The following is a 24,827-nucleotide window of genomic DNA, read 5'->3' on the forward strand; positions in this document are numbered from 1 at the left end:
GATACTTTCTGTACAGGGAGTGCAGAATTATTAGGCAAATGAGTGTTTTGTCCACATCATCCTCTTCATGCATGTTGTCTTACTCCAAGCTGTATAGGCTCGAAAGCCTACTACCAATTAAGCATATTAGGTGATGTGCATCTCTGTAATGAGAAGGGGTGTGGCCTAATGACATCAACACCCTATATCAGGTGTGCATAATTATTAGGCAACGTCCTTTCCTTTGGCAAAATGGGTCAAAAGAAGGACTTGACAGGCTCAGAAAAGTCAAAAATAGTGAGATATCTTGCAGAGGGATGCAGCAGTCTCAAAATTGCAAAGCTTCTGAAGCGTGATCATCAAACAATCAAGCGTTTCATTCAAAATAGTCAACAGGGTCGCAAGAAGCGTGTGGAAAAACCAAGGCGCCAAATAACTGCCCATGAACTGAGAAAAGTCAAGCGTGCAGCTGCCAAGATGCCACTTGCCACCAGTTTGGCCATATTTCAGAGCTGCAACATCACTGGAGTGCCCAAAAGCACAAGGTGTGCAATACTCAGAGACATGGCCAAGGTAAGAAAGGCTGAAAGACGACCACCACTGAACAAGACACACAAGCTGAAACGTCAAGACTGGGCCAAGAAATATCTCAAGACTGATTTTTCTAAGGTTTTATGGACTGATGAAATGAGAGTGAGTCTTGATGGGCCAGATGGATGGGCCCGTGGCTGGATTGTTAAAGGGCAGAGAGCTCCAGTCCGACTCAGACGCCAGCAAGGTGGAGGTGGAGTACTGGTTTGGACTGGTATCATCAAAGATGAGCTTGTGGGGCCTTTTCGGGTTGAGGATGGAGTCAAGCTCAACTCCCAGTCCTACTGCCAGTTTCTGGAAGACACCTTCTTCAAGCAGTGGTACAGGAAGAAGTCTGCATCCTTCAAGAAAAACATGATTTTCATGCAGGACAATGCTCCATCACACGCGTCCAAGTACTCCACAGCGTGGCTGGCAAGAAAGGGTATAAAAGAAGAAAAACTAATGACATGGCCACCTTGTTCACCTGATCTGAACCCCATTGAGAACCTGTGGTCCATCATCAAATGTGAGATTTACAAGGAGGGAAAACAGTACACCTCTCTGAACAGTGTCTGGGAGGCTGTGGTTGCTGCTGCATGCAATGTTGATGGTGAACAGATCAAAACACTGACAGAATCCATGGATGGCAGGCTTTTGAGTGTCCTTGCAAAGAAAGGTGGCTATATTGGTCGCTGATTTGTTTTTGTTTTGTTTTTGAATGTCAGAAATGTATATTTGTGAATGTGGAGATGTTATATTGGTTTCACTGGTAAAAATAAATAATTGAAATGGGTATATATTTGTTTTTTGTTAAGTTGCCTAATAATTATGCACAGTAATAGTCACCTGCACACACAGATATCCCCCTAAAATAGCTAAAACTAAAAACAAACTAAAAACTACTTCCACAAACATTCAGCTTTGATATTAATGAGTTTTTTGGGTTCATTGAGAACATGGTTGTTGTTCAATAATAAAATTATTCCTCAAAAATACAACTTGCCTAATAATTCTGCACTCCCTGTAGTGTTCATCTCCAGTAGGTGGTGTAGAGGGTTATCAGATCAATAGCTCACCTTTTGATCACCTCTTTGTCAGCTGATGAAAGAATCCATGTAATCTGTTGAGAATAGATTCCTTAATGTACATCAAAGTTAAAGAGAACATAGTTGTGATTGCTTGCAATGGTAATAAAAGGATTGTGCAAAACATCTCAGCGCGATCTCTACCAGGACCAAAAGAATCTCAGAGACCGATGTTGTCTCACCAAATCCATGTGACAATAAGTGTTTTGATTTTTGAAACATCTCATGTCCAGGATTCATCACATTGCTTCTCAGTGCTCAGATTAATGTCCCTGTCAATCCAAAAAGTCCTGAAGGTGAGTGAAGTCGCACTTTAGTTAACTGTAAAACCCTTGTTCATCCAAATGCTTAACAATCCTTCTGATGACTGCTGTAACACCTCCAGCACCTTCCAGGATTACAGGCCTAGCTTTAAGTGAGTTTAACTTTGCACCTTAAATACTAAACAGTAATATCCACGTATTTGCTGCAAACTATAAATTTATTTTTTTATCATCAAAATGAAACAGCTGTGGACCACATGGAGCCTATATCTATTTGCATGTGTAGGCTACTTCCAAAGGTAGTAGCTTTAAAATGATTTGAGCCACTTCAGATCCTATCTGGATCCACATCATCAAGCGATTGAACTAATTGATTTCCAGCCTCCAACTTCCGACTCAGAAATCAATCTCTGTACATGTGGTTTTCCTAATGCCTCTGGAAGAGAGATGGGAGGAGGACTCTTCAAACAACCAATTGTTTGTATTCACAGCTGATTATTTCAGCTGACAGTTTGAATGTCCAAATATTTTTGTCATTAGTTTTGTTTTTTTTGTCCTTTTATTTGAGAGTCAGGACCAGTGCAGGTGAGTTCATCATTATGCATTGACAGCCTTTGTCACCATGTACAGATGAAGGACCCACTGCAGGAAAATATGCAGAGATCCATGCTGCGCTGCAGGAAGTGTCGGAAAAGCATCATAGACTCAACATGTTTTTTAACGGTAACAGTTTATTTTAAAATCCTAAATGTGTTTTCTTTCATTAACTTCATAGTTTACTTTAGGAGACGTTTTATGGTATTTGATTGGGAAATTAATGTGTGACAGAAGCTAAAACAAAACTCACAAAAAAGCAAATTTGGCCCAGTCTTTTAATGTGGCTTCAGTTCATTGAGGTTTATGGACCAGACCTCAAACTAATAGAGCTCTAGTCCACAGATGTACAGAGGAGTTCATGGTCGACCCAATAACTAAAGGTGCTTAGGTCCCATGGCTGCAAAACAAGCCCAAATCATCACCACCTCCACCACTGGACTGTAGAAAGTCGTGTGAAAACATCCTTTCTCACATGGCACTAACTGGCTATCAGTACCTGAGAAGCTGTTTTTTTTTTTTTTTTTTTTTTCATGTAAACCGTCTCGGCTGTCTGTGTGTTTTTTGCTTTGGAGCAGATTCCGTACACAGATGAAGCCTCTGCTGATGTTTGCAGTATTTGGCACCTCGATGTTGACATATTGCCAGAGTGGATTTTGACCTCAGTTCACCAAGTGAGTGTGACCCGTGTGAACAAAGATAATATGTCAACATTTTTATTTAGTTATTTATTTATTTTTTTTAAAGCTGTGTTGACTGTTATTGTTGGAAGAGGAGCAAGAAACTGAAAAAAGTTAATCTTTAAGCTTTGTTCCTTTGGTGTCCCCAGACCCAGTGGACTGCTGGAAAACTCAACTGCCAGAATTGTAGAGCTCGCCTGGGAGGCTTCAACTTCATTAATCGCAGTCAGTGTCCCTGTGGCACTGACGCCTCCATTCACTTCAGCAAAAGCCGCCTGGATTACGACCACAAGCACTCCATCCTGATGGGCCAGCCTTTAAGGTCGAGGCTCAACAGGGGACAGATGGACATTTCTCAGAATCACGAGGAGAGGGCTGAGTTTAGCACGACTACACTGGATAGATTTCAGGATTTTAACTGTGCTGCTACAATGCCCCATGAGAGTCCTATGGAGGCCTCAAATCCACAAACTGATGGGCGAACTCCTGTAGAAAGAGAAAATGCTCGCTGGAAGAGTGTGCCAGCTTTCTGTGGTCGTGATTTTTACCCTGATGTTGTCTCACATCCTGCAAGCGAGCAGCTTCACACAGATGGTGAAGCCTCTTCATCTGTTTCTGAGGGTACCCAGCCGCCTCTGGATCAGCATCTCCTGCTAACAGAGGAGGGTGTTGAGTCTTCTGTAGAGACTGCAGCTCTCTGCGACGAGGTCTCTGATCCTGCTGTGTTTCTCAGGAGATGGATCTCTGACAGTGTCTCTGAGCATGAAGAAGAACCAGTGGTATATTCATTTTTATTTATTTATTTTCTCTCTGTTTGGATTTATTGTAAACTATCTTTAACCTGCCAGACCACGTGATTACGTGTGAGTACAGAGTAGTAGAAGTAATGGTCAAGTGAATTCTCGACTCTGTTACTGACTTTCATCCCAAAACCACACTGAGTATTTCCAGTGTTCAGAATGCATCTGAATTTGGGAGGGGGGGGGGGCTGAAACCTTGGCAAGGTTATTTCCCATTTTCAGTCTAACTTAGCAGCCAAGAGAGTTTTAAGGCACGGTTAACCTCATTCTCATATAGCAATGTATGCTGTAGCCTACCATAGCTGGTGGGCAGATAACTTCCAAAGTGAGCAGCAAAGTGGTCCAATGGGATTGTCACCTACAGCAAGAAGGTCCTGGGTTCAAATCCAATGACTAGGACCTCTGTGCGAGGTTTGCATGTTTTCCCCATGTCTGCGTGCTCTGGCTTCCTCCCACACTCCATAGACCAGCATATTGGGTTAAACTGTGATTCTAACTTGGCTGTAAGTGTGAATGTGGTTGTTTTTCTCTCCAAGTTAACTCTGTGACAGATTGATGACCCTGTGTTCCCAACCTCTTGCCCCCTGATAGACAGCCCAAACTTGTGGTTAAACTGTCTGCTTGCATACCAGTGGGGAAAAAAAATTCACTAGCTGATAGATTCTGTTGTTTGAGCTGCTAAATAAGTGACATGTGTGTTATTGTCTCAGCCTCAAACCTCTGTCGGCTCCCCACCCTCAAACAGCCTTAGCAAAAAAGAGAAGAACCATATGAAGAGTGTGAGACTGAAACAAAGGAGGAGAGAGAGAGATGGCTGCAACACCAGAATGAGAAAGCACTGGTGAGAGAGCAAGGTTCACACTGAGTTAGTGTCAGTATGAAGGATGCAATCAAGTGGCAGCTGCTGTGGCTGAAAAAGGAAGCCAACATGGAAGTGCTGAAAACTGCAGCTTCTCCAATGATTCCTTCGTTCTAGCTCAAAAAGCAGGGCAGTCCCCATTATCATGGTAAAATACCCCAAAACATTACAGCATAAAAAATCTGTTTGGCACAGAATGGGGGCTTTGGCCTCTGTGGATAGTTTTCCCTTCATAACAACTCTATTTTAAGACTGAAACTTGAGGCTGTGGCTGCTTTATTTGATGGGGCTGATAGCTCTGCTGGACTTCACCTAAGTGTTTGTATGTTGGTGACTTTTAGATGCATTTTAATAAAATGATCTGATTTGGCTTGCTGTGTATAGATGGAAGACCAAATGCATGAAGGCCGTGCTTCAGTTGTGGTTAGCGAAAATCCAGTGTTTTAGTAGTCTGCTGTTTGGCACTAATCAGCTGAAGTGCGTTTCCCTGTGGTGTGCAAAAGTCTGTGAACTGAAGTGACATGGTAAAGAAGAGTGTGCCAAAATTCCTCCACAATGATGTGAGAGACTGAGTCATACAGAAAATCATTACTTAAAGTTGCTGTTGAAGGTGGTTCTAGATGTTGTTGAATCACGGAGTGTAGTTTTTCATATGACTGCCTGGAGTCCTGTGAAAACCTTCAGACATAACTGTATCCGTAAGTGTAGAAAAACACTATATAAGAACCAGTGCAGTTACCATATGCATGTAATAATGAGCAGGACTTAAATTATTTTAGATACAAGATTCAAAATGTGATCTGGGCAGTTTCTCCTCCAAAGTATGCTTGTAGAAGCGTTTTTTCCCTCCGCCGTTTGGGACCAAAAAATAAAAACTCGGATGTTTATGTCCAGGCTGAACATGTGAGAGTTTTGCTGCTGGATGATGATGATGATGATGAGGAGGAGGAGGAGGAGCACCAGGAGAACAGGGAGAACCTCACCTGTGCTGTCTGTCTGGATGTCTACTTCAGTCCTCACAGAAGTCAGCCCTGTGGTCATGTCTTCTGTGAGCCATGTCTTCGCGCACACGCCATGAACAGTGGAAATGACAAGACCACCTGCCCTCTCTGCCGGGATGTCATCTTATACACCAACTTACAAACTGGTACGTTTGTTAATTCGCTCTTTGTGTTCAGAATAGCAAACATTTTCTGGTGAGGATATGCTCTTTAGTTCGTCCCCTGTTCTGTCTTCTTCAGAGCTCGATCAAAGGGCAAAAACCTTTTTCCCAAAACTTTACAAGGCTCGCAAGTGTGAATTTGAGGCTTCGCCGTGTGCATCATGGCCTCTGCCTGAAGGTGAGAAGCTTTGCTGTTTAGTTTAATTTGTTTTTATTTGACTAGGAAGTGTTTCCAGTGTAATACTGTGACAGAAAAGTCTGGATTATCCCGTTTCTGTGAAGGTTGACAAAAGCAAAAATGCATGAAGTAGTTTTCAATCTCAGCTCACATTGCATCAGGACCTTGGTTCTGAGGAAGCAATAAATGGTATTGCTTTATCGCCTTGCTTTAGTGTCTGTAGGGTATTTTATCTTTACACAGCTGGTTGTAAACTGTTAAAACAATAACTGAAACTGGAGTTAAAATCGATATAGTTAGGTTTGCAAACCAGACAGAGCATTCCTCCACTTAAAAGCTTTTAGTCTCTTATGGTGGATAGATGATTCAATTTTATTTATACAGCACCAAATCACAACATCAGTCACCTCAAGGTGCTTTATATTGTAAAATAGACGCTACAATAATACTGCCTGTGATAACTGTGACACCCAGAGAAAGAAGCATCAGAACTTAAAGTTTTGGAATGGGACCAGTTCTGATTTGACAATAGATATTTATGTCTTTGGGAAATATATAATTTTTAATTCTTTAAATGTAACACACTTATGTACACTTGGGGTTGTGATACATGTATGTATTCACTTGAACCCCTTAGTTGTGTGCCTGAGGTGACCATATTGGAGTTACTCCCTCTTACTCACAAACAAATCCAAGAGAAGATGACATTGTGTGAAACTGAGGAGTGTGTGGAGCAGTCTGAAGCCTGAGCTTCTGGTTTCTCGATCAGGGCATAAAACCATAATTATGTTTGTTTTGAGATCATGATTATTTACCACTATTATGGTCACTTTTTTCCCTTGAGCTTTAATTAAAATTCAAATGAAATATACTCAAAATGTTAATAAATAAATGAACTAAACCTTTCACAGCAGCCTGGCAACGAGTGAATCTGGACTTTCATGGAGAAACAAGAGTAAAAGAAAAGTTTGCTGAAGGGCAAAAGGAGTAAATTATTGAACAGAATGCAGTTCAGTTCACTCATTTTGTTTTAATACTTGTTATAAATCCAAATTAATTACTCGGATAACCTCTATTATTTTTACATGTTCAGACATGTCATGTCTAATGTGAGTATCTAGCACTGGCACAATAATAGAACCTAAAATAAGGAAAAAACCTGAGTCCCATTAAAAAAATGTCTGGTTTTCTAACTTGAATTCTTTATGTAGAGCTCCTTATGTTATTGCAGAGCAAAAGTAAAGGAAAGAAACTGATGAGAGATTGAAGGATTTGATGGTTGTGAATAGACTCAGGCAGAATTACCAGATGAAGGTTTCTGGCTGAGGAAATGATGTGTAGTGCGCTTATCTGCCGAATGAATTGAATATTTTCATATGTTTGTTTCATCTAAAAGCTAATCATTGTTTTATAGGTTTAATATTCTTCCACTTTATAAAATTCTGCTCTTATCAAAGGTTTATTTGTATTTGGAGAAATTTTTTTCCCCGTTAAACATGTATCACTTTGTAAAATATAAAATTTGTATTTCTGTTGTTTAAAAGAATAACATTTTGAACCTCGGCACAAATAATGACATTACACACAAATTTTGATTGGTCATTAAATGTGGAACATTTCATCTCTTTCTCATTAGGTATCAGAGACGAAGATTTTCCCGTGCTTCATTTTTACGGAGTGCAATTGGGCCACATTTTGTTAAAGATATTTTTTGTCATGAGCTGCATCCTGTGCTGTGTCCTGGTTCTAGTGTTCCTCTGTTTTATCCTATTCCTCTGCTGTTTTAGACCTTATGGTCTAATTGCATCATTTCTTCCAGATTAGGCCTACTGAATCGCATGTCGGATGTTAATAGAGTCCGGGAATACCTCTGAAACAACAGAGGGCATGTGAGACATTTGCAGAAATTGTTGAGAAAAGTTTATAGTATTGAGTGTGATTAGGGTTTAATAACTACCTAATTACTTGAAAAATCTTCAGTCTGATGATTTTTGTCCTGCTAACATAACAAAGCACAGAACTGCAAAACTGAGCTTCTTGTGTCGTGTTCACTAAGGTCACTTGACAGCAGTTTGAATTTTGAATGCCATATTTCTTAAATTCAAAGGTGCCAAGCTTTGAGGCATCACCTGAAAACGACCGTATCAGTGTTTTTATTTTTTTCAATCATCTGCTGAAAACTGTTTCATAGGTCTTTAATTTCTGTCCGTCATGTTTCACAACGTATGGATGTGAAAAAAATTGAATGTAAGTACATATCCTTGACTTATGTACACTTTATCCAAACTGTGAAGCACTTTGTGTTTTCAAAAGTGCCATCCAAAGATCTTGCTGCTGTTCCATTTTCTGTATCAATGTACAGAGACACGCTGCTTCTGTGAAATTTAATCCATACCAGGAGTCTCAATAAAGGTTAGCTGGCTGATTTTTTTTGGTTGAAAATGTGTTTTTATTTATGGTTTTTAACTCATTGGAAAATGCTAAACTATAATAACTGCTCGGTACACCTGTTTTGGGCACTTTCTCTCATTCTTCTCAGAACCTCTCAAGTTTGACGGGGAGCGCTGGTGCACAGCCGTTTTCAGATCAGTCGAGTTAGTCTGGGCCCTGACTGGACCACTTAAGGGCGCTCACAGAGTGGGCCCAAAGCCCCTCCTTTGTCTCTCTTTACCCAGCTAAATCAGCAAACACCTGGTCAGGAGCAGGTTTTAAATTGTGGTTTAAAAATGGCTGAAGCACCATGTAATTAAATGATTAAAATTCTCTGCTGCCGCAATGTCGTTCTTTAGTAAAACCACGATATAAAGCACAAAATGTGCATTGCATAGTTGCATGCAATAATGTGGTGATGGAGAAAATCTATACATGTTCTTATACTTGATTCTAATCTAAATCAGTATCTGCTGACAAAGAAAGCCCTAAATCACCACATTAATGTTTTTCTGTCCCAGTATATTTTGCGTTTTACTGTTACGTTTGTTTTATTCATTTCAGATTTTTATCATCATCTAACTGTGAGTCTGATTGGCGCAGGCAGTACTCGGAGAGCATTTTGGTCAGAAGTCACATGACCTTGATATTTGAGCATACATGGCGCCTGCAGCAGAGAGCCTGGTTTAACAGATAAAGTTGATAACCACCATAATGATGCTGGTTATTTCACACTGGGGTCTGAGGTTGCATCAAGCTAGCTTAAAGCACAGGAAGCTGTAATCTAGCCATCAAGTGTCTGTATTTTGAAGCCTAGTTTCTTTACATACATGACATAACAGTAAAAAAGATGGATGAAGTTACATGATTCATTCATTCAAGTCATACTTTGAAGCCTTGAGATGAGCATTTATGCTGACAAGGTCTTGGTTTCTTAAAAAAAAGAAGTTACCCCATGTCTGATATTGGGGTTGTTTCCAGGACTCCTTTTTTAATAAGGTGGCACACTGGGGACTAAAGAAACGTAGCTTTGTTTTCACCTGTTTTTTTTTTTTTGTAGTGAATATCTTCATTTAAACCAGGGATGTCAAACTTAATGTCATAGGCCACATGCAACCCACTTTGACCAGTGAAAGGGAGGTGGGCTGCTGCCACCACACAGTCCACTTCGCACACGCCCCTGACTGATATGCAGTAGGTAATGAGTTTAAAAAACGTGCATCTCGTGGATGCAAGAAAATCATATCGTTTGTCCTGTATGCACAGAAACGGTTAATTTTCAGTCGGAGGGTGACGACTTGTTTTGCCGTTGGCTCTCTCTGTATCCTCCGCACACGTGAGCGTGGGGCGGAAGACGGAGGAGCCTCCCTGTCGGCCTTCAGGAGGGGCTGAAGGTGACTCTCCGCTCGGCTGGGATGTGGAGGGAGCTGCTGGGATATCTTTTCTGATCCTGTTCTGGGGAACAGTCACGCACCGCTGCGGGAGGGGGCTTTAGGCATTAAGCAGGGGGGGGAAAGAAAAGCCCACACCCAGCAGCGTCTGCGTGTCGTCTTCTTCTCCACAGAGGACACAGCAGCCACCAGAAAAGAGAGGGCATCGCTCGCTGCGTCTGGCTCGGCTCCGGTGGTGGGTGTGCATGCATGTGTTCTGCACCGTATGGGCGGAAAAAACGCCCAAGATCCACAGGGAGCATCTTTCCGCTCGGTAAAGCGGCGCAGACGGAGACGGATCGCCGGGAGAGTACTGAGGGGGCTGTGGACGACAGCAGGATGGTGGGTACTGAAATAAGGATCGTAGTCATGTCTGTTAATGATTAACTTGAGCTCAGCTCTGCACCAAAGGACAGATTCATGCGTGTAAATCCGACTTTTTTACGCGCAGGTGCAGCAGCATTGGCGCATAATGGATAAAAAGCGTCGCGATGAGCCGCATTAAGAGTGTGTTTGTTGTATTTGTTGCATTTGAAATCACACACAGTAATATCGTGTCCTTCCTGATCGCGTGATGGTTTGTTTTCCTTAAGACTGTGCAGGAATTCAACACCCTCGTAGCGCTGTACCGGGAGCAGGTCATCTCCGTCGGCGAGATCTCCGCCGACTGTCCTTCTCTGCGGGCTCAGATGCACCACACACGGTCCAAAGGATGCTCCATGGCCCGGGCTGCGCACCAGGACCTCGCCGTCATCTCTGTTTCGGGGTTAGACACGAGTTTGAATGATAATATTTTTTTAAGAAGAAACTGTGGCTCCCTCATTTATTGAATTTATTTTGTCTTTTTTTTAAACGTTTATGAGCTAACGTTTATTCAGGTAGAACAGGTGAGCATCACAGAGTGTATTTTAAGTTAAATCAGTAAAGCAACAATTTTGAAAAAGGAGTCAGTGATAGATTTTATCCACAGTTAGTCACACATATACACATATTTTATTTTATTAAGTGAAGGTTAAATATGCTAGATACTAGGTGTTCCCAATCAGGGATACATACAAGCGGGATACTAATCAATCAGTTATCTAAACAACTACAACTGATGAATTAGCTTTGAGCAGAAAAGGTAACAGTTAATGCAAAATAAGACTTAGAATATAGACAAAATAAATTAATTTGTGACTGTAATAGAAAAGTAATGATCAAAATAAAAGGTAGGAATAAAAGGTTGAAAAAGCACGATTAGAAAAATATTACATGCATTAAACAGTTTAATATAAACTTAACAGAAAAACGTGGCTAAATTATGAATGAAAAGTTATAGATTATTGTTGATTTGAGACCACAAAAAATGAAAAAAAAAAACAACAAAAAAATGGTTTAAATACAGTAAAAATATAAGTAGAACTTATTTAGCTAAAAGTTTGTCTAGCAGTTTAATTGTTACGTATTGGTGTGGAATAACAGATGAAACTATTGACTGCGAGTGTCTGATTCTCCTCTCCTTAATGCTGCAGTCCAGAGGACGGGGAGATCCATCCCGAGATCTGTCGGCTCTTCATCCAGCTGCAGTGCTGCCTGGAGATGTTCATAACGGAGATGCTCAAGTCGATGTGCCTGCTGGGGGTGCTGCAGCTACACAGAAAAAGTACAGTTACAGTAGTGAACACACGGTGTGATGATGCTGAATTGCTGAGTAAAGATAAAAAATAAAAACCGCCTGTGGCCAGGTGTTTGAGTGTAGTATTTAAAAGCTTTAAAAATCAAGTGTTACTCCCAACTGATTTCATTTTGCTTTCAGATAACAAGAATATTATTATTGTTGTTTTAACCACCTTCCAAGTGCAATATGCTGCTACCATGGATATTATGTTTTGGTTTGTTTGGGCTGTGTTTGTATAGTCGGAGTAATTGGATATATATGCCCAATAACGCACAGTACAGATGTTTGATGCAGCTTGATGAGATGCAGACTTTACAACCTGAAATCCCCAAAAGACCTGAGTGGATGTTTGTGGTTCAACTTATAAATATTTCTGACGTATATGGAGAAAAAAGTTCCGTGTTTTCCAGGCAGTTGTGCAGCATGTCTTGCATTTTGTGCTAATGGCTCAGTCACACTTGGAGTAAAAGTAGAACACTCCTTGTGACTAGTATATCACCAGGTGGTTGCTTGGTGATTGCAGTGATTATTCTTCACTTTCATCAACCAGTTGCAAGTCGTTGCAGTAACCAATTGCTTGTTCAAAGGTGACAAATTCATCTTCTGGGGGAACACATTTGTGTACAGGTCGCCTCATGGTAGCTGCTGTCTCCAACCAATCTCACTCCGATTTGTGAATGATCATCGTGTAACAGCACTTTGACCAGACCCTTTGTCACTGTGCAGTTAAGTTGCCATCCTGCAGCAACTACATCACTACTTGTACACTACAGTGAATTTCTGCACCAGATACAGTGGCTTGCAAAAGTATTCGGCCCCCTTGAACTCTCCCACATTTTGTCACATTACAGCCACAAACATGAATCAATTTTACTGGAATTCCACGTGAAAGACCAACACAAAGTGGTGTACACGTGAGAAGTGGAACGAAAATTATACATGATTCCAAACATGGTGACTCTGGACGAGCTGCAGAGATCTACAGCTCAGGTGGGGGAATCTGTCCATAGGACAACTATTAGTCGTGCACTGCACAAAGTTGGCCTTTATGGAAGAGTGGCAAGAAGAAAGCCATTGTTAACAGAAAACCATAAGAAGTCCTGTTTGCAGTTTACAACAAGCCATGTGGGGGACACAGCAAACATGTGGAAGAAGGTGCTCTGGTCAGATGAGACCAAAATGGAACTTTTTGGCCAAAATGCAAAACGCTATGTGTGGCAGAAAACTAACACTGCACATCACTCTGAACACACCATCCCCACTGTCAAATATGGTGGTGGCAGCATCATGCTCTGGGGGTGCTTCTCTTCAGCAGGGACAGGGAGGCTGGTCAGAGTTGATGGGAAGATGGATGCAGCCAATTACAGGGCAATCTTGGAAGAAAACCTCTTGGAGTCTGGAAAAGACTTGAGACTGGGGCAGAGGTTCACCTTCCAGCAGGACAACGACCCTAAACATAAAGCCAGGGCAACAATGGAACGGTTTAAAACAAAACATATCCATGTGTTCGAATGGCCCAGTCAAAGTCCAGAACTAAATCCAATCGAGAATCTGTGGCAAGATCTGAAAACTGCTGTTCACAAACGCTGTCCATCTAATCTGACTGAGCTGGAGCTGTTTTGCAAAGAAGAATGGGCAAAGATTTCAGTCTCTAGATGTGCAAAGCTGGTAGAGACATACCCTAAAAGACTGGCAGCTATAATTGCAGCAAAAGGTGGTTCTACAAAGTATTGAATCAGGGGGCTGAATAATTACGCACACCCCACTTTTCAGTTATTTATTTGTAAAACATGTTTGGAATCATGTATGATTTTCGTTCCACTTCTCACGTGTACACCACTTTGTATTGGTCTTTCACGTGGAATTCCAATAAAATTGATTCATGTTTGTGCCTATAATGTGACAAAATGTGGAAAAATTCAAGGGGGCCGAATACTTTTGCAAGCCACTGTATGCTTTGAAGACAGCAGTCACTGCAAATGGTTGCAGACATGGTCCTCATCTTTGAAGCAAAGGCACAAGCTCAAGTTCATTGCACACTGTTAAGCTAATTTGTTTGCGCTGCAGTCTCCAACTGCTGTTTTCTATAGGGTGACTGTATCATAAGAGAAAATCAGTTTAGTTTGTTATTATTTAATGCTGAACTTAGTTGAAGAGTATATGTAGTGTTTTGATCTTACATTGCCTCCAATTTTAATCTTTCTCCAGATCAAAAATATGTCCACAAATAAATAAGTTTAGATATTACTAAGGAAACAAATTAAATTATAAACAAGCTGCAAATACAGATTGTTTGTTTTTTTACATTGCAGCCTTTACTAATGTTACGAAATCAGTTTCACCCCGGTTCTTTTTATTCCTCGGGCATCCAGAGACTGCACCGGACTCAGTAGTCATTTTCACAAAAACCTTTTATTCATCTTCATTTAAGCATGCATCTTCTAGAACAGCGGTCCCCAACCCCCGGGCCTCGGACCGGTACCGGTCCGTGAGTCATTTGGTACCGGGCCGCGAGAGTTGAGGCTCAGGTGTGAAATGTATGGTTTTCAGGGGTTTTATCGGTTTTTAGCGTTATTTTGTTGTCGTTTTTATCGTTTACTCGGTTTTCCTGGGTCTTTTCACGTGTGTTATGAATAAATTTTCTTTTTTTCGGTACCGATACTAGTTTTATTTTGTTGTATTTATCCACGACACCTTAAAGGCCGGTCCATGAAAATATTGTCGGGCATAAACTGGTCCGTGGCGCAAAAAAGGTTGGGGACCGCTGTTCTAGAAGCAAGGCCGGTGTCCCTCTGAAAATCTTCCACTCCTTTGTTTGTTACAGTCAGCTTTATAGAAGCGACCCCATCATAAAACCCCCATGGTGTGCTGCAAACAAAAAGTTTGTGTGTGTATGCACCAGTACCTGAGTGAGTGTGCATGTAAGTGTGGGTGCGTCGTAACAGTCAAAGCACTGTGTGTGTGTGTCTCTGTATACGTGACTTCCTGGGGGTCATAAAAGTAATCTCCTCACCCAAGCTACACCAAATTCCTCTAGACAACATACAAAACACAGTTAACATATTACAAACACTGAGACTCCCACTCTGCATCCACTGGGCCATTGGCCTCTTATTGTCTTACATTTACAGATAAGCATGTGGAGAGTCTCCTGCAAACCTGCTTCTAAGTTATAACAATTATGAGTTTTTATTAAAGGTACAAGCATCAGCATCAGCAATCCCCAACTGCAGCTTCCTGTCTCCTTTTATGACAGCAGACCCCCAGTGTCAATAAATTCCTTTCCCTCTAAACAATTACACACACTCGCAAGCCTACAGCTAAGCCAAACTGAAACACAGACAAATCCTTCCCTATTCCTCTGATCTAAGCAAATAAAACATTATATTGTAATAATTATTTTCTTGTACTCACAAATCCCTCTTTTGATCTGCCCCATGGCAGATCAACAATACACTATAGTCACTTCTCCCCTGTAATATTCAACATTTTCCCAAGAACACACTGTAATAGCATAATCAACATATACTGTAGCCTGCAAACACAGTTCCCTTCACTCATAAATCCAGTAATCCTGTAGTAAAAAAACATCAACCAGTTGTGTCCTGTTATAAATCACATGATCAAATCACATGAAGAACTGTAATGCTGTAGAAAAGAGAATGCAAATGTTAGTGCTGCGCAGGTATATACACACTTTCTCACAGTGACCTCTGTGAGCAACACAAGCCCATGAATAACACAGCGCTGGTAAATCCACAAACACAGAAAGTGCCATTTAAAAGGTCAAATCGGTATGGCCCAAAGCTCATGCAACCTAGGATGTTGCTGTCATCTTTCTGCTCCTGTAAAAAGAAACACACATAGATTCATCCACCCTTTTGTCCTGTCTAGGTGGAGGTTAACCTTGAGTAGTGGTCAAGTCAGTCAAGTCTTGTGAGCTTTTGTCAGCTTTTACCAGTCAGTCAGTTTTGGGTTTTTTGTTGTTGTTTTTTTCACTCATTCATTCATCCATTCTTTCTTTCTTTGCTGATAGTGGAATCAATTGTCGCATTTCGTTTCCACCCTCAGCAAAATGACGTCATTTCAAAAGAAAAAGAAGAATTTAGACTGGATTACCTCGTTGAATCCTTTTTGGGCAGGGACTCATTTTCTAATTGTCCCAAATAAGTGACTTTCTTCCGAGCCCATTGTAATTTTGGAGAAACTCACTTGCAACGGTTTTCTCGACGTGTCGTATAGAGCTTTTAATTCCCATCGTGCAGATCTGCTTAAAGAAAAGAAATTCCCAAACAAAACTCTCAAACAAAACTCCCAGTGCACTGTTCAAAAACCAAAAAAAATAAATAAAATAAAAATAACCAATCAAAATGAAAAATAAAAATACAGAAGCCCGGTCTTAGGACTTGTCTCAGAATATTCTTCCTCTATTAGGTGAAAACACACCAAATCTAAAACTTGGTGAAAAAGAAAAATACCTCAGCCAATTAAATCCCCAAAACTTTCATCAACCAACCAATGATCAGATTGAAATGATCAGTTTCTTCCTTTGTCCCCAGGTGTGTGCCATGGTAAAACCTTCCCCATACATCAGAAACAAAAAACAAAACAACATTATGTTGTAATAATTATGTTCTTGTACTCACACTAACTATCACATTATGTTCTGTTTTTCCCACTGTATAGAAGGAAAATATAAACTTCTGACACTTTTAGGATTTACAGCTTCAGAATTTGGGTTTCTCCATTATTGAACTAATTAAAATATTATTAAGTAAATTATTAAAATACAAAACTTTTATGCAGTTCATTTACATTTAGTCAGGAATTCAGATTGACCTACTGTACTGGCCCCTCATCTAGGAATAATTTCTTGTGATCTGCAATTCATTTCTAGTTCACTTGGTAATGAGTTCAAACTGCATTTGTCCAAAAGTGCTGTTTTCGGCTTAAAACACATTTAAATACATATAAATATTAAAGCATTTGCTGAATACTTGTTTTGTTTGCTTATAGTTATTAAAACTAATTATGCTGAACATCAGTAGTTGATAGCTAAGGGCACAATGCAATAAAATATATCATGTGCTATTTTTATATGCACAGTTTTCCCCAGCTCACTGGGGCTTTAGGGGTGACTGCACAGGTTTTGTCCAAGTGCAGTAAATGTTCCTGTTACTTCTAAAAACTGTTTGGCTTAATGAAAAACGAATTAAAACTCTAAAAGTTCATTTACTGCAAAACTGGTGATTTTATTTTGGATCTGCCTGAAACCTCACTGTTGGCCACCTGAAATTCTTATATGCAGGAAAACTCCTGATATATTTAAATGTTATATGTAAATTGCTGTATAAATGTCACAACTTTCCCATTTGAGATTGCAGTGGAGCTGTCATTTTGTATTGAAACAGTAGGGGGAAGCAGAGTGCTGTATTCACGTTCATTACATTTTAAAAACATAATTAAAAAAATGTTAAAAGGAAGAAATAATTTTTGTCAAATGTTAAAACTAAAGTATTTAATTTTCTTGAAATCATGAATTGCATTCCAGATGTAAGTGTTTTATAGTGTGTGAGATTTCTTTGTCAATCATGCTTGAGTGCTGCTGTATTTGTGCGGTTCTGAAGGAACAGACTCGGAGCCAAGGGTGGATTTCAGGCTGGACGAGAGCTCAGATGTTCCCATCCTGGAGGACCGATCCTCTTCTCCCATCGACTTTCCTCAGGAGCAGTGGCTGGTGGGAAATGATATTGAAAACATAGAGAGGTACACGCACTGCACTTGCTTTTAAATTTATATTCTGAAAATGTTTTACCAGTATAAACTCTGTTTTTGTCCAGGATTATCTAAACTACTCATAAAACACTGCTGGTTCTTTGTGTGCAGAGATATGCGAGAGATGCGAAATCTACTCAGCAAACTCAGGGAGACGATGCCCTTGCCACTGAAAAATCAAGGTATGTAATATTTGTTATAGGTAAAATATATGTAAGAGAGTTGATAAAGAAGAATGGAAATCAGAAAAGTCCTTAAAACGTTTCTCCAGAAGGCATTTGGTTTGTTTATGTGGGCAGCTGAAAATTTCAGAAGGTGGAGATTTTGGAACAGGGTCGCTTCTTATTTTGGTCGGCACCCTCTCAGTCCATGGTGATATAAAACTGGCTTCACTGTGGACAGTGACTCTGGTGTTCTAGCAAATTCCAGTTCATGATAGGTTTGAGCCTTGTTGGTTCCTGGGTTTTTTAAAAGTCATCAATGGTTAGATTTTCTAAAGCCTCCAATTAGAGTCCAGAGTAGGTGAAGAAGCCTAGTTCCCCCTCAGACCATTGGAATTACAATATAAAAAAAGTTTATTATGAATTGTGTTATTACTGGGGTCCAACATGTTGTCTACCAAAGCTTAAAAGTGAGACATCTTTGATTTTTGTGTTTGTTTGTTTGTTTGGGAAGAAAACAATCTTTGTGTTTTTACATAGCGGAAGCTAACAAATGTACATATTCAGGCTATGCACAGGCAAAGTCAGTTTTCAGCTATCTCTAGTGTGCTTGTGTCAAACTGCCATGGTTGAATGTGTCACAATGTGAGGCTGGTGAGTCTCTGTATACCTGTGTGGTGTAGGTTAAACAATTCATCTACAGCCTTATGGCGCATAAACATAACTGGCTCCTACGATATTTGCATTCCTCTTACTGTAGAAGCTAAAGGATTTAGAATTTATTCAACTATGTGTGTGTAGGCTTAAAATAAGCTTTATACCAGGAAAGAATGAGCTGTTTAGCACACTTCCTGAATTTTGCCTTTTAGATTTCATCAGCCTCTTTGTTTTTCCCCCCTGATATGTGTATATGTTGATGCTGACAGTGTTTTTCTAGGAGAGTTTTACTGAAGTTTAACCTCCAGCAGATGATGGTTTTGTAATGGCTTTGGTGGTGTTTTCAGCAAGGGTGGGTCAAATGTTCCATTGACAAACACTTTAAAGCTGCCATAATGGTTATTCAAGATGGATGTTGGTTCCTAGTTGTTTAGAAATGGTTCCAGATACCTGGGAACTTGAATGTGACATCACTCCCACCTAGCACCTACAACTGGTAGTTCCTCTGGTAACTTGCAGAATGAGAGCAAACAGGAGTTGTTTTTGGTCTTACCAAGGAAAAAGCCATTCAGGTATCACTAGCAATACAGCATAATACTTGTGGTTTTGCACTACTGCAGTAAAATCATGGATAAAGCCTGGTCAGTGCTCTCTGAATGGCTTATTTAGGGAGCCACAAATACACAACAGTGGCAGTACAGATCAAAGGTTTTCTTTTCTTGCAGGGCAACTCAGGGTTGCCGGTGTTGCTTCGACTTTCCAAGTGGGAAATGCGAGTTGGTGTTCTAGATTCAAATTCCAACTGGCAACTTGGAAATTCTGATTTCTGACTTATTCAGAAACGTAGAACAAGAGACTTTGCCAATTTGTTTAAGTCTACACTTCTCTTTCTTAGATATTCATTGAATTCGTTGGACATTCCCAATCAATACTCTCTTGACTGAGTATTGGTCAATCAAGTGAGTGCTGTCCTTTTTTATGCTGGCAAAGAGAATCTACCAGTTGTAGTTGGTCATGATCACTGACTGACTGATTGCGGTGTCCTACGACAACAGCTTCCGGACACCTATAATGCCGTGCTGAGATGCATTCCCAGGTGATTTAACCACCATTCAAACACTGACCCATGTGACCTTACCAACATGATGGGAGGGTTGGGCACCAACTCACAAATCTCCTGACAATATGCAAACATGCCCTGCCATGTCTGTGTATGTTGGAGCGACCTCCAAGGTGGCAGTCGGACTAGAGTTTGAAGTTGGAATTTTTGAGTTCCCAGTTTACTTTTTCAACTGGAATGCCACCTGTCAATTCAGATAGCCCCACCAACCCCAACATAGCAATTCAAGCTGGTGCAGTGCATGTAAACAGTAGTAAAACTGTAAAAATTGTAGTCTGTCACTGTCTTGTATTTATGATTTGCCACGTGGAGAGCATTGACCAGGCAAAACCAAATCCCGTTTTTTCTTTTTTGTGATGTAACTCCCAAGTTCTGATATTTAGGAGGTGACCTCTGACGGTGGACTTTCTCTGGCTGTGATGGAAACAAGATAACATGTTTGTTTATTGCAGATGACAGCAGCTTGTTGAATCTGACTCCTCACCCACTGATAAGGCAGAGGAAGAGACGCTTCCCTGGACTCTGCTGCATGGTGTCCGGCTAAGAGTGTGACAGAAAAGGACTTTCATTTTAATTTGTTTTATTCAATAATGTATATTTATTTAGAGGCACTTTAATATTATTTAATCCCATCTTTCATTTTTTTAACCAATATCTGAAATTGTAATCTTGCAGTATCTGTTACCAGGTTCTATTTTTCCTCGTCATCTTGATATTTACTGTTTCAGACTTCTCAGCTCATGTGTTCAGACAGCTTTGGTGCTTGAAGTTTCAGGATTGATTTTTCAAATGTATCTTATTAAGACACTTATCTTCTAAGCTCTATATACCTGAGAGCGCGTAGGCTAACTGTTGGTAATATTGCTTTGCCATTCTCAGATTCAGGTTCCATCTTGTTGGGCTTTAAATACAGAGATATTTTTCTGGTGCTATTTATGACATACAGAACCACTGGGTGATGTATTAGAGCACCAGCAGGTCAGCCCAAAACAAAGGGCCCACCGTCAGCCACACCCTGCTCCGTTTAGATTTTTTTCTAACAACCTGAAAGTGTGCACTTAAAAATAAACAGAAAGGAAATCCAGCAACAGCCACTATCAGATACTAACAAGGTAAAACACAAAGATGAAATAATGCTAGCTTCAGTTCACCAGTCTCTTCTCTGCTCACTCTGTTCCTGTTTCACCAACACCGCACAGAGCAGATGCACATGGTGAAACAGAGAGCAGAGGAGAAACCAGAAACAACATGTCCTAAATTAAGTAAATGTCATGAATAATTTTTTTTTTATTTGGTTCATTAGAGCACTTAATACTGCACTTTGGCCAGTATTCACCTTGTGCTGCCATCAGAGTGTTGGCAAATTAATAACTTTGACCAATAGCAGTTGGTAAAGATTGTTGCATAGAATCAATTTACACTTGCTAAATAGCGTGTACGTTATTTTTCAGGTCTTAAATTATAGCATGATGTCATGCTTAAAGACTTTAAAACAGTTTCATGCTGTAAAATTATTTTTATAATTAGTGTTGTAGAATTAAAGAAGTATTTTCCTGGGGGAAAAGGACACAATTGAAAATTTAGCTATCTACTATAAGCCCAAAATTTGGAAATTGTTTTAACCCCCTTTTTATTTTTGCAATAATGTGGAAACCATTAAATGTAACACAGGATAATGAACCCTTATCACCCAGATGAAAGTCCCTTAATTGACCTAGCTGGCTAAAAGTGCACTACTTCTCCTAAAAAAGACCCATGATTAGCCAAAGTCATCAATGGTTAGATTTTCTAAAGCCTTCAATTAGAGTCCAGAGTAGGTGAAGAAGCCTAGTTCCCCCTCAGACCATTGGAATTACAATATAAAGAAAGTTTATTATGAATTGTGTTATTACTGGGGTCCAACATGTTGTCTACCAAAGCTTAAAAGTGAGACATCTTTGATTTTTGTGTTTGTTTGTTTGTTTGTTTGTTTGTTTGTTTGTTTGTTTTGGGGAATTTTCTTCCCAATCTTTGTGTTTTTACATAGCGGAAGCTAACAAATGTACATATTCAGGCTATGCACAGGCAAAGTCAGTTTTCAGCTATCTCTAGTGTGCTTGTGTCAAACTGCCATGGTTGAATGTGTCACAATGTGAGGCTGGTGAGTCTCTGTATACCTGTGTGGTGTAGGTTAAACAATTCATCTACAGCCTTATGGCGCATAAACATAACTGGCTCCTACGATATTTGCATTCCTCTTACTGTAGAAGCTAAAGGATTTAGAATTTATTCAACTATGTGTGTGTAGGCTTAAAATAAGCTTTATACCAGGAAAGAATGAGCTGTTTAGCACACTTCCTGAATTTTGCCTTTTAGATTTCATCAGCCTCTTTGTTTTTCCCCCCCCCCCGATATGTGTATATGTTGACGCTGACAGTGTTTTTCTAGGGGAGTTTTACTGAAGTTTAACCTCCAGCAGATGATGGTTTTGTAATGGCTTTGGTGGTGTTTTCAGCAAGGGTGGGTCAAATGTTCCATTGACAAACACTTTAAAGCTGCCATAACGGTTACTCAAGACCCCTGGAAGATGAATACTAACCATTTTCCTGACTTTACCACTGTTTTCAGTTTTACAGTTCCATTAATATCAAGAAAAGTCCAAATCAAACATATTAAAATGTACAAACTATTTAAATAGGAAGGATGCAACAAGAAATGTAATGTCTGGAAGTGTGTCCAGGGGATAAAGCCAGTTGATGTCCATGAACATTTCTGTAGTCCCATTCTCTGGCAAAGTCACTATTACCCTATAGTAACACTGTCACATTAGAATAAAGTGTTACTCTAGTTTTAAGAAAATCCATCCATCTATTTTCCAACACTTATCTGTGTTTGGGGCACGTGAGCAGCGGTCTAAGAAGAGATGCTCAGACTTCCGTCCCCCCAGCTACTTCCTTCAGCTTTTCTGAGGGGACACAGATTCATTCCCAAGCTGGAAGAGACATCTCTCCAGCATGTTGTCAGTATTGCCCTGGGCATAGGGTAGGGACATAAATCAGCTAGGAAATAAACAGCTTTGCTTTCAAAGTAAAGAAATGCATCATAAAATAAAAAATTAAAAGTAAATCATTTTGTCATTTTGCCCTTCATCCTAGTAAAACAACAAGAGTACTGAATCCAGTTTTGTGTAAGAATGATGTCTTTTAATATCTTGAAAAAATATCAAACTTCCTTTCATAATATTATAGTTATAGTTATTTTCCTAGCTGTTGCACTAAACTAAGCTAAGCTGTCAAGGATGTATTTCATTGAGTAATCTGGGATGTTATGCACACTGAAGCCTCTAGGGGACACTAGCATTATCAGTCTAAAAGAATAGTTTTGACGGGAAGAAAATATTAAAAAAGCCGCACACACAAACACGCAGACAAAATCCATATGAAGCATTCTACCAGAGCCATTTTCCTCGCTGAATGTAACGGTCACCTGTGTTGTAAATTAGTGTTTGTGCTATTTATTACTTTAATGTAACATTGGTGGTGTTTCAATTGAGGAATGCGACGTTTTATTTTTGTCAGGCATGTGTTTGACTTGTGTGTAGTTACCGTGTCCTGCAATGTAGAGAAACACAGCTAAACTTATGTACAGCCAATAGGACATTTTATAATATTAATAAAGTTTTATATACAAGATGTTTTTTGTTTAATTTCTAACCTAAAATGTTTTAATACTTTGGGCAGCAGACCAATTTGCTTTCTTTCTATGAATGAAACGATGAGGTGGTAAGTATGACTCCGTGTTCTTAGATTACCTACAAAGCTGAAATCCAGATGTGCTTAGCTTAGTTTGACATAAAGAAACTTGCTAATGCAAGAAAATCCATGTGTCTAGATGATTAAACATAATTGGAGCTCAAATGCTCGTCAGTGAGCCAATTATCAATTTTTTATCAATTTACTACACCAGTAAAAATCTCCTTCTGAACCACCTCCAACAGTGCGAGAGAACAGGGTAAATGGTCTTCAGCCAGGAGCCACCTCTCCCTGCTGGTTCACTCCCTACCGTTCATTTCCTGGACTAAGATCATTGTCCCACAACTTATCATTCCTCTGGAGCCAGAGCCAAAAGCTCCCCTGCTCTGCCTCCTACATAATACCTTGGATAGCTCTTCTCCTACTCTTGCCACCCATGACTCCAAGAGATTTCAGGAAATTCTATGTGGATCTTCCAATGAAACGTCTCTATCCATCTTCCAATGGGAAGATCAATGCTCTCCACTCTGCTTGTTAGCTTGCTGCCAGGAGCTCTTTTCTCTCAAAAGCTGCCTCTTACAGAAACTCAGCTGTACTACGGACCAGAGCATGATGTCTGGATGCAGTGATGTTATGTTGATCTCTCTGGGGAACTTCAACTGCCTGCCAAGGGCTGCTGTAATTTACCAATTACCTCCTAATGACAGAAGGGACCTCAAATGAATGGGACAGCTTGGCACTTTACTTCCCTGTCGGACAAACTTGATCAGCTGCTGGGATGTGATTGGCTGGCCATCTTTTCATCTGGTCTGACATTTGGTCTAACAAAGAGAAGGAGAGAGAACCTACCCAATATAGGTGTCTTTAGACTGTGGGAGAAAATCAAAGTACCCAGAAGAAACCCACATTGGCAAAAGGAGCACATGCAAACTCCATGAATTAAACTTCTCCAATTATACAGCTGAAAACAACGTACAGCGGGGCAAAAAAGTATTTAGTCAGCCACCGATTGTGAAAGTTCCCCCACTTAAAATGATGACAGAGGTCAGTAATTTGCACCAGAGGTACACTTCAACTGTGAGAGACAGAATGTGAAAAAAAAAAATCCATGAATCCACATGGTAGGATTTGTAAAGAATTTATTCGTAAATCAGGGTGGAAAATAAGTATTTGGTCAATAACAAAAATACAACTCAATACTTTGTAACATAAGCTTTGTTGGCAATAACAGAGGTCAAACGTTTACTATAGGTCTTTACCAGGTTTGCACACACAGTAGCTGCTATTTTGGCCCATTCCTCCATGCAGATCTTCTCGAGAGCAGTGATGTTTTGGGGCTGTCGCCGAGCAACACGGACTTTCAACTCCCGCCACAGATTTTCTATGGGGTTGAGGTCTGGAGACTGGCTAGGCCACTCCAAGACTTTCAAATGCTTCTTACGGAGCCACTCCTTTGTTGCCCGGGCGGTGTGTTTTGGATCATTGTCATGTTGGAAGACCCAGCCTCGTTTCATCTTCAAAGTTCTCACTGTTGGAAGGAGGTTTTGGCTCAAAATCTCACGATACATGGCCCCATTCATTCTGTCCTTAACACGGATCAGTCGTCCTGTCCCCTTGGCAGAAAAACAGCCCCATAGCATGATGTTTCCACCCCCATGCTTCACAGTAGGTATGGTGTTCTTGGGATGCA

At 40.2% G+C, this 24,827-nt stretch overlaps 2 protein-coding genes across 5 annotated transcripts in view; both read left to right on the forward strand.

The window, feature by feature from the left end:
• Positions 1-1,202: 1,202 nt before the first annotated feature.
• On the forward strand, positions 1,203-6,173 carry LOC147325564 (uncharacterized). Of its 3 annotated transcripts, none has more exons than XM_086300140.1 (6): positions 1,203-1,933; positions 2,531-2,623; positions 3,073-3,168; positions 3,324-3,953; positions 4,685-4,815; positions 5,728-5,866. In XM_086300140.1, exons 1-6 carry the CDS (start codon positions 1,694-1,696, stop codon positions 5,738-5,740), a joined length of 1,203 nt encoding a protein of 400 aa, XP_086156266.1. In that variant the 5' UTR covers positions 1,203-1,693; the 3' UTR covers positions 5,741-5,866. The 3 variants fall into 3 exon arrangements, 2 of the variants coding, with proteins under 2 accessions (XP_086156266.1, XP_086156267.1); XR_015130350.1 differs by lacking the exon at positions 4,685-4,815 and adding an exon at positions 6,075-6,173 and having other exon boundaries at positions 1,205-1,933; positions 5,847-5,980; XM_086300141.1 differs by lacking the exon at positions 5,728-5,866 and having other exon boundaries at positions 1,205-1,933; positions 4,720-4,815.
• The window catches only part of LOC147325565 (regulator of G protein signaling 7-binding protein B-like), a 267,021-nt gene continuing 248,304 nt past the window's right edge, over positions 6,111-24,827 (forward strand). The window contains exons 1-7 of one of the 2 annotated variants that reach the window (XR_015130351.1): positions 6,111-6,173; positions 10,168-10,375; positions 10,627-10,799; positions 11,548-11,678; positions 17,321-17,459; positions 17,580-17,650; positions 19,859-21,362. Coding sequence is in view for 1 of the 2 variants with exons in the window: in XM_086300142.1 (XP_086156268.1) it covers positions 10,244-10,375; positions 10,627-10,799; positions 11,548-11,678; positions 17,321-17,459; positions 17,580-17,650; positions 19,859-19,950 (738 nt within the window). In the remaining variant the exon portion in view is untranslated. Of the gene's footprint in view, positions 6,174-10,167; positions 10,376-10,626; positions 10,800-11,547; positions 11,679-17,320; positions 17,460-17,579; positions 17,651-19,858; positions 23,078-24,827 lie in introns of those variants that run through there. The other variant, XM_086300142.1, reaches the window with a different exon arrangement.

This window comes from Aulonocara sp. 'chitande type north' Nkhata Bay, linkage group LG7 (genome assembly GCF_057382095.1).
Source record: "Aulonocara sp. 'chitande type north' Nkhata Bay isolate Kocher_YH1m ecotype deep benthic linkage group LG7, A_spYH_male_GT1.1, whole genome shotgun sequence".
NCBI classification, from domain to species: Eukaryota; Metazoa; Chordata; class Actinopteri; order Cichliformes; family Cichlidae; genus Aulonocara; species Aulonocara sp. 'chitande type north' Nkhata Bay.

What these genes read in the sequence shown, in the direction of transcription:
- LOC147325564 (XM_086300140.1), top strand. Translation starts at nt 1,694, where the DNA reads ATGTACATCAAAGTTAAAGAGAACATAGTTGTGATTGCTTGCAATGGT. An exon ending in ACTCAACATGTTTTTTAACG is followed by an intron (nt 2,624 to 3,072) that starts GTAACAGTTTAT and finishes GCTTTGGAGCAG; the next exon opens with ATTCCGTACACAGATGAAGC. An exon ending in AGCATGAAGAAGAACCAGTG is followed by an intron (nt 3,954 to 4,684) that starts GTATATTCATTT and finishes TTATTGTCTCAG; the next exon opens with CCTCAAACCTCTGTCGGCTC.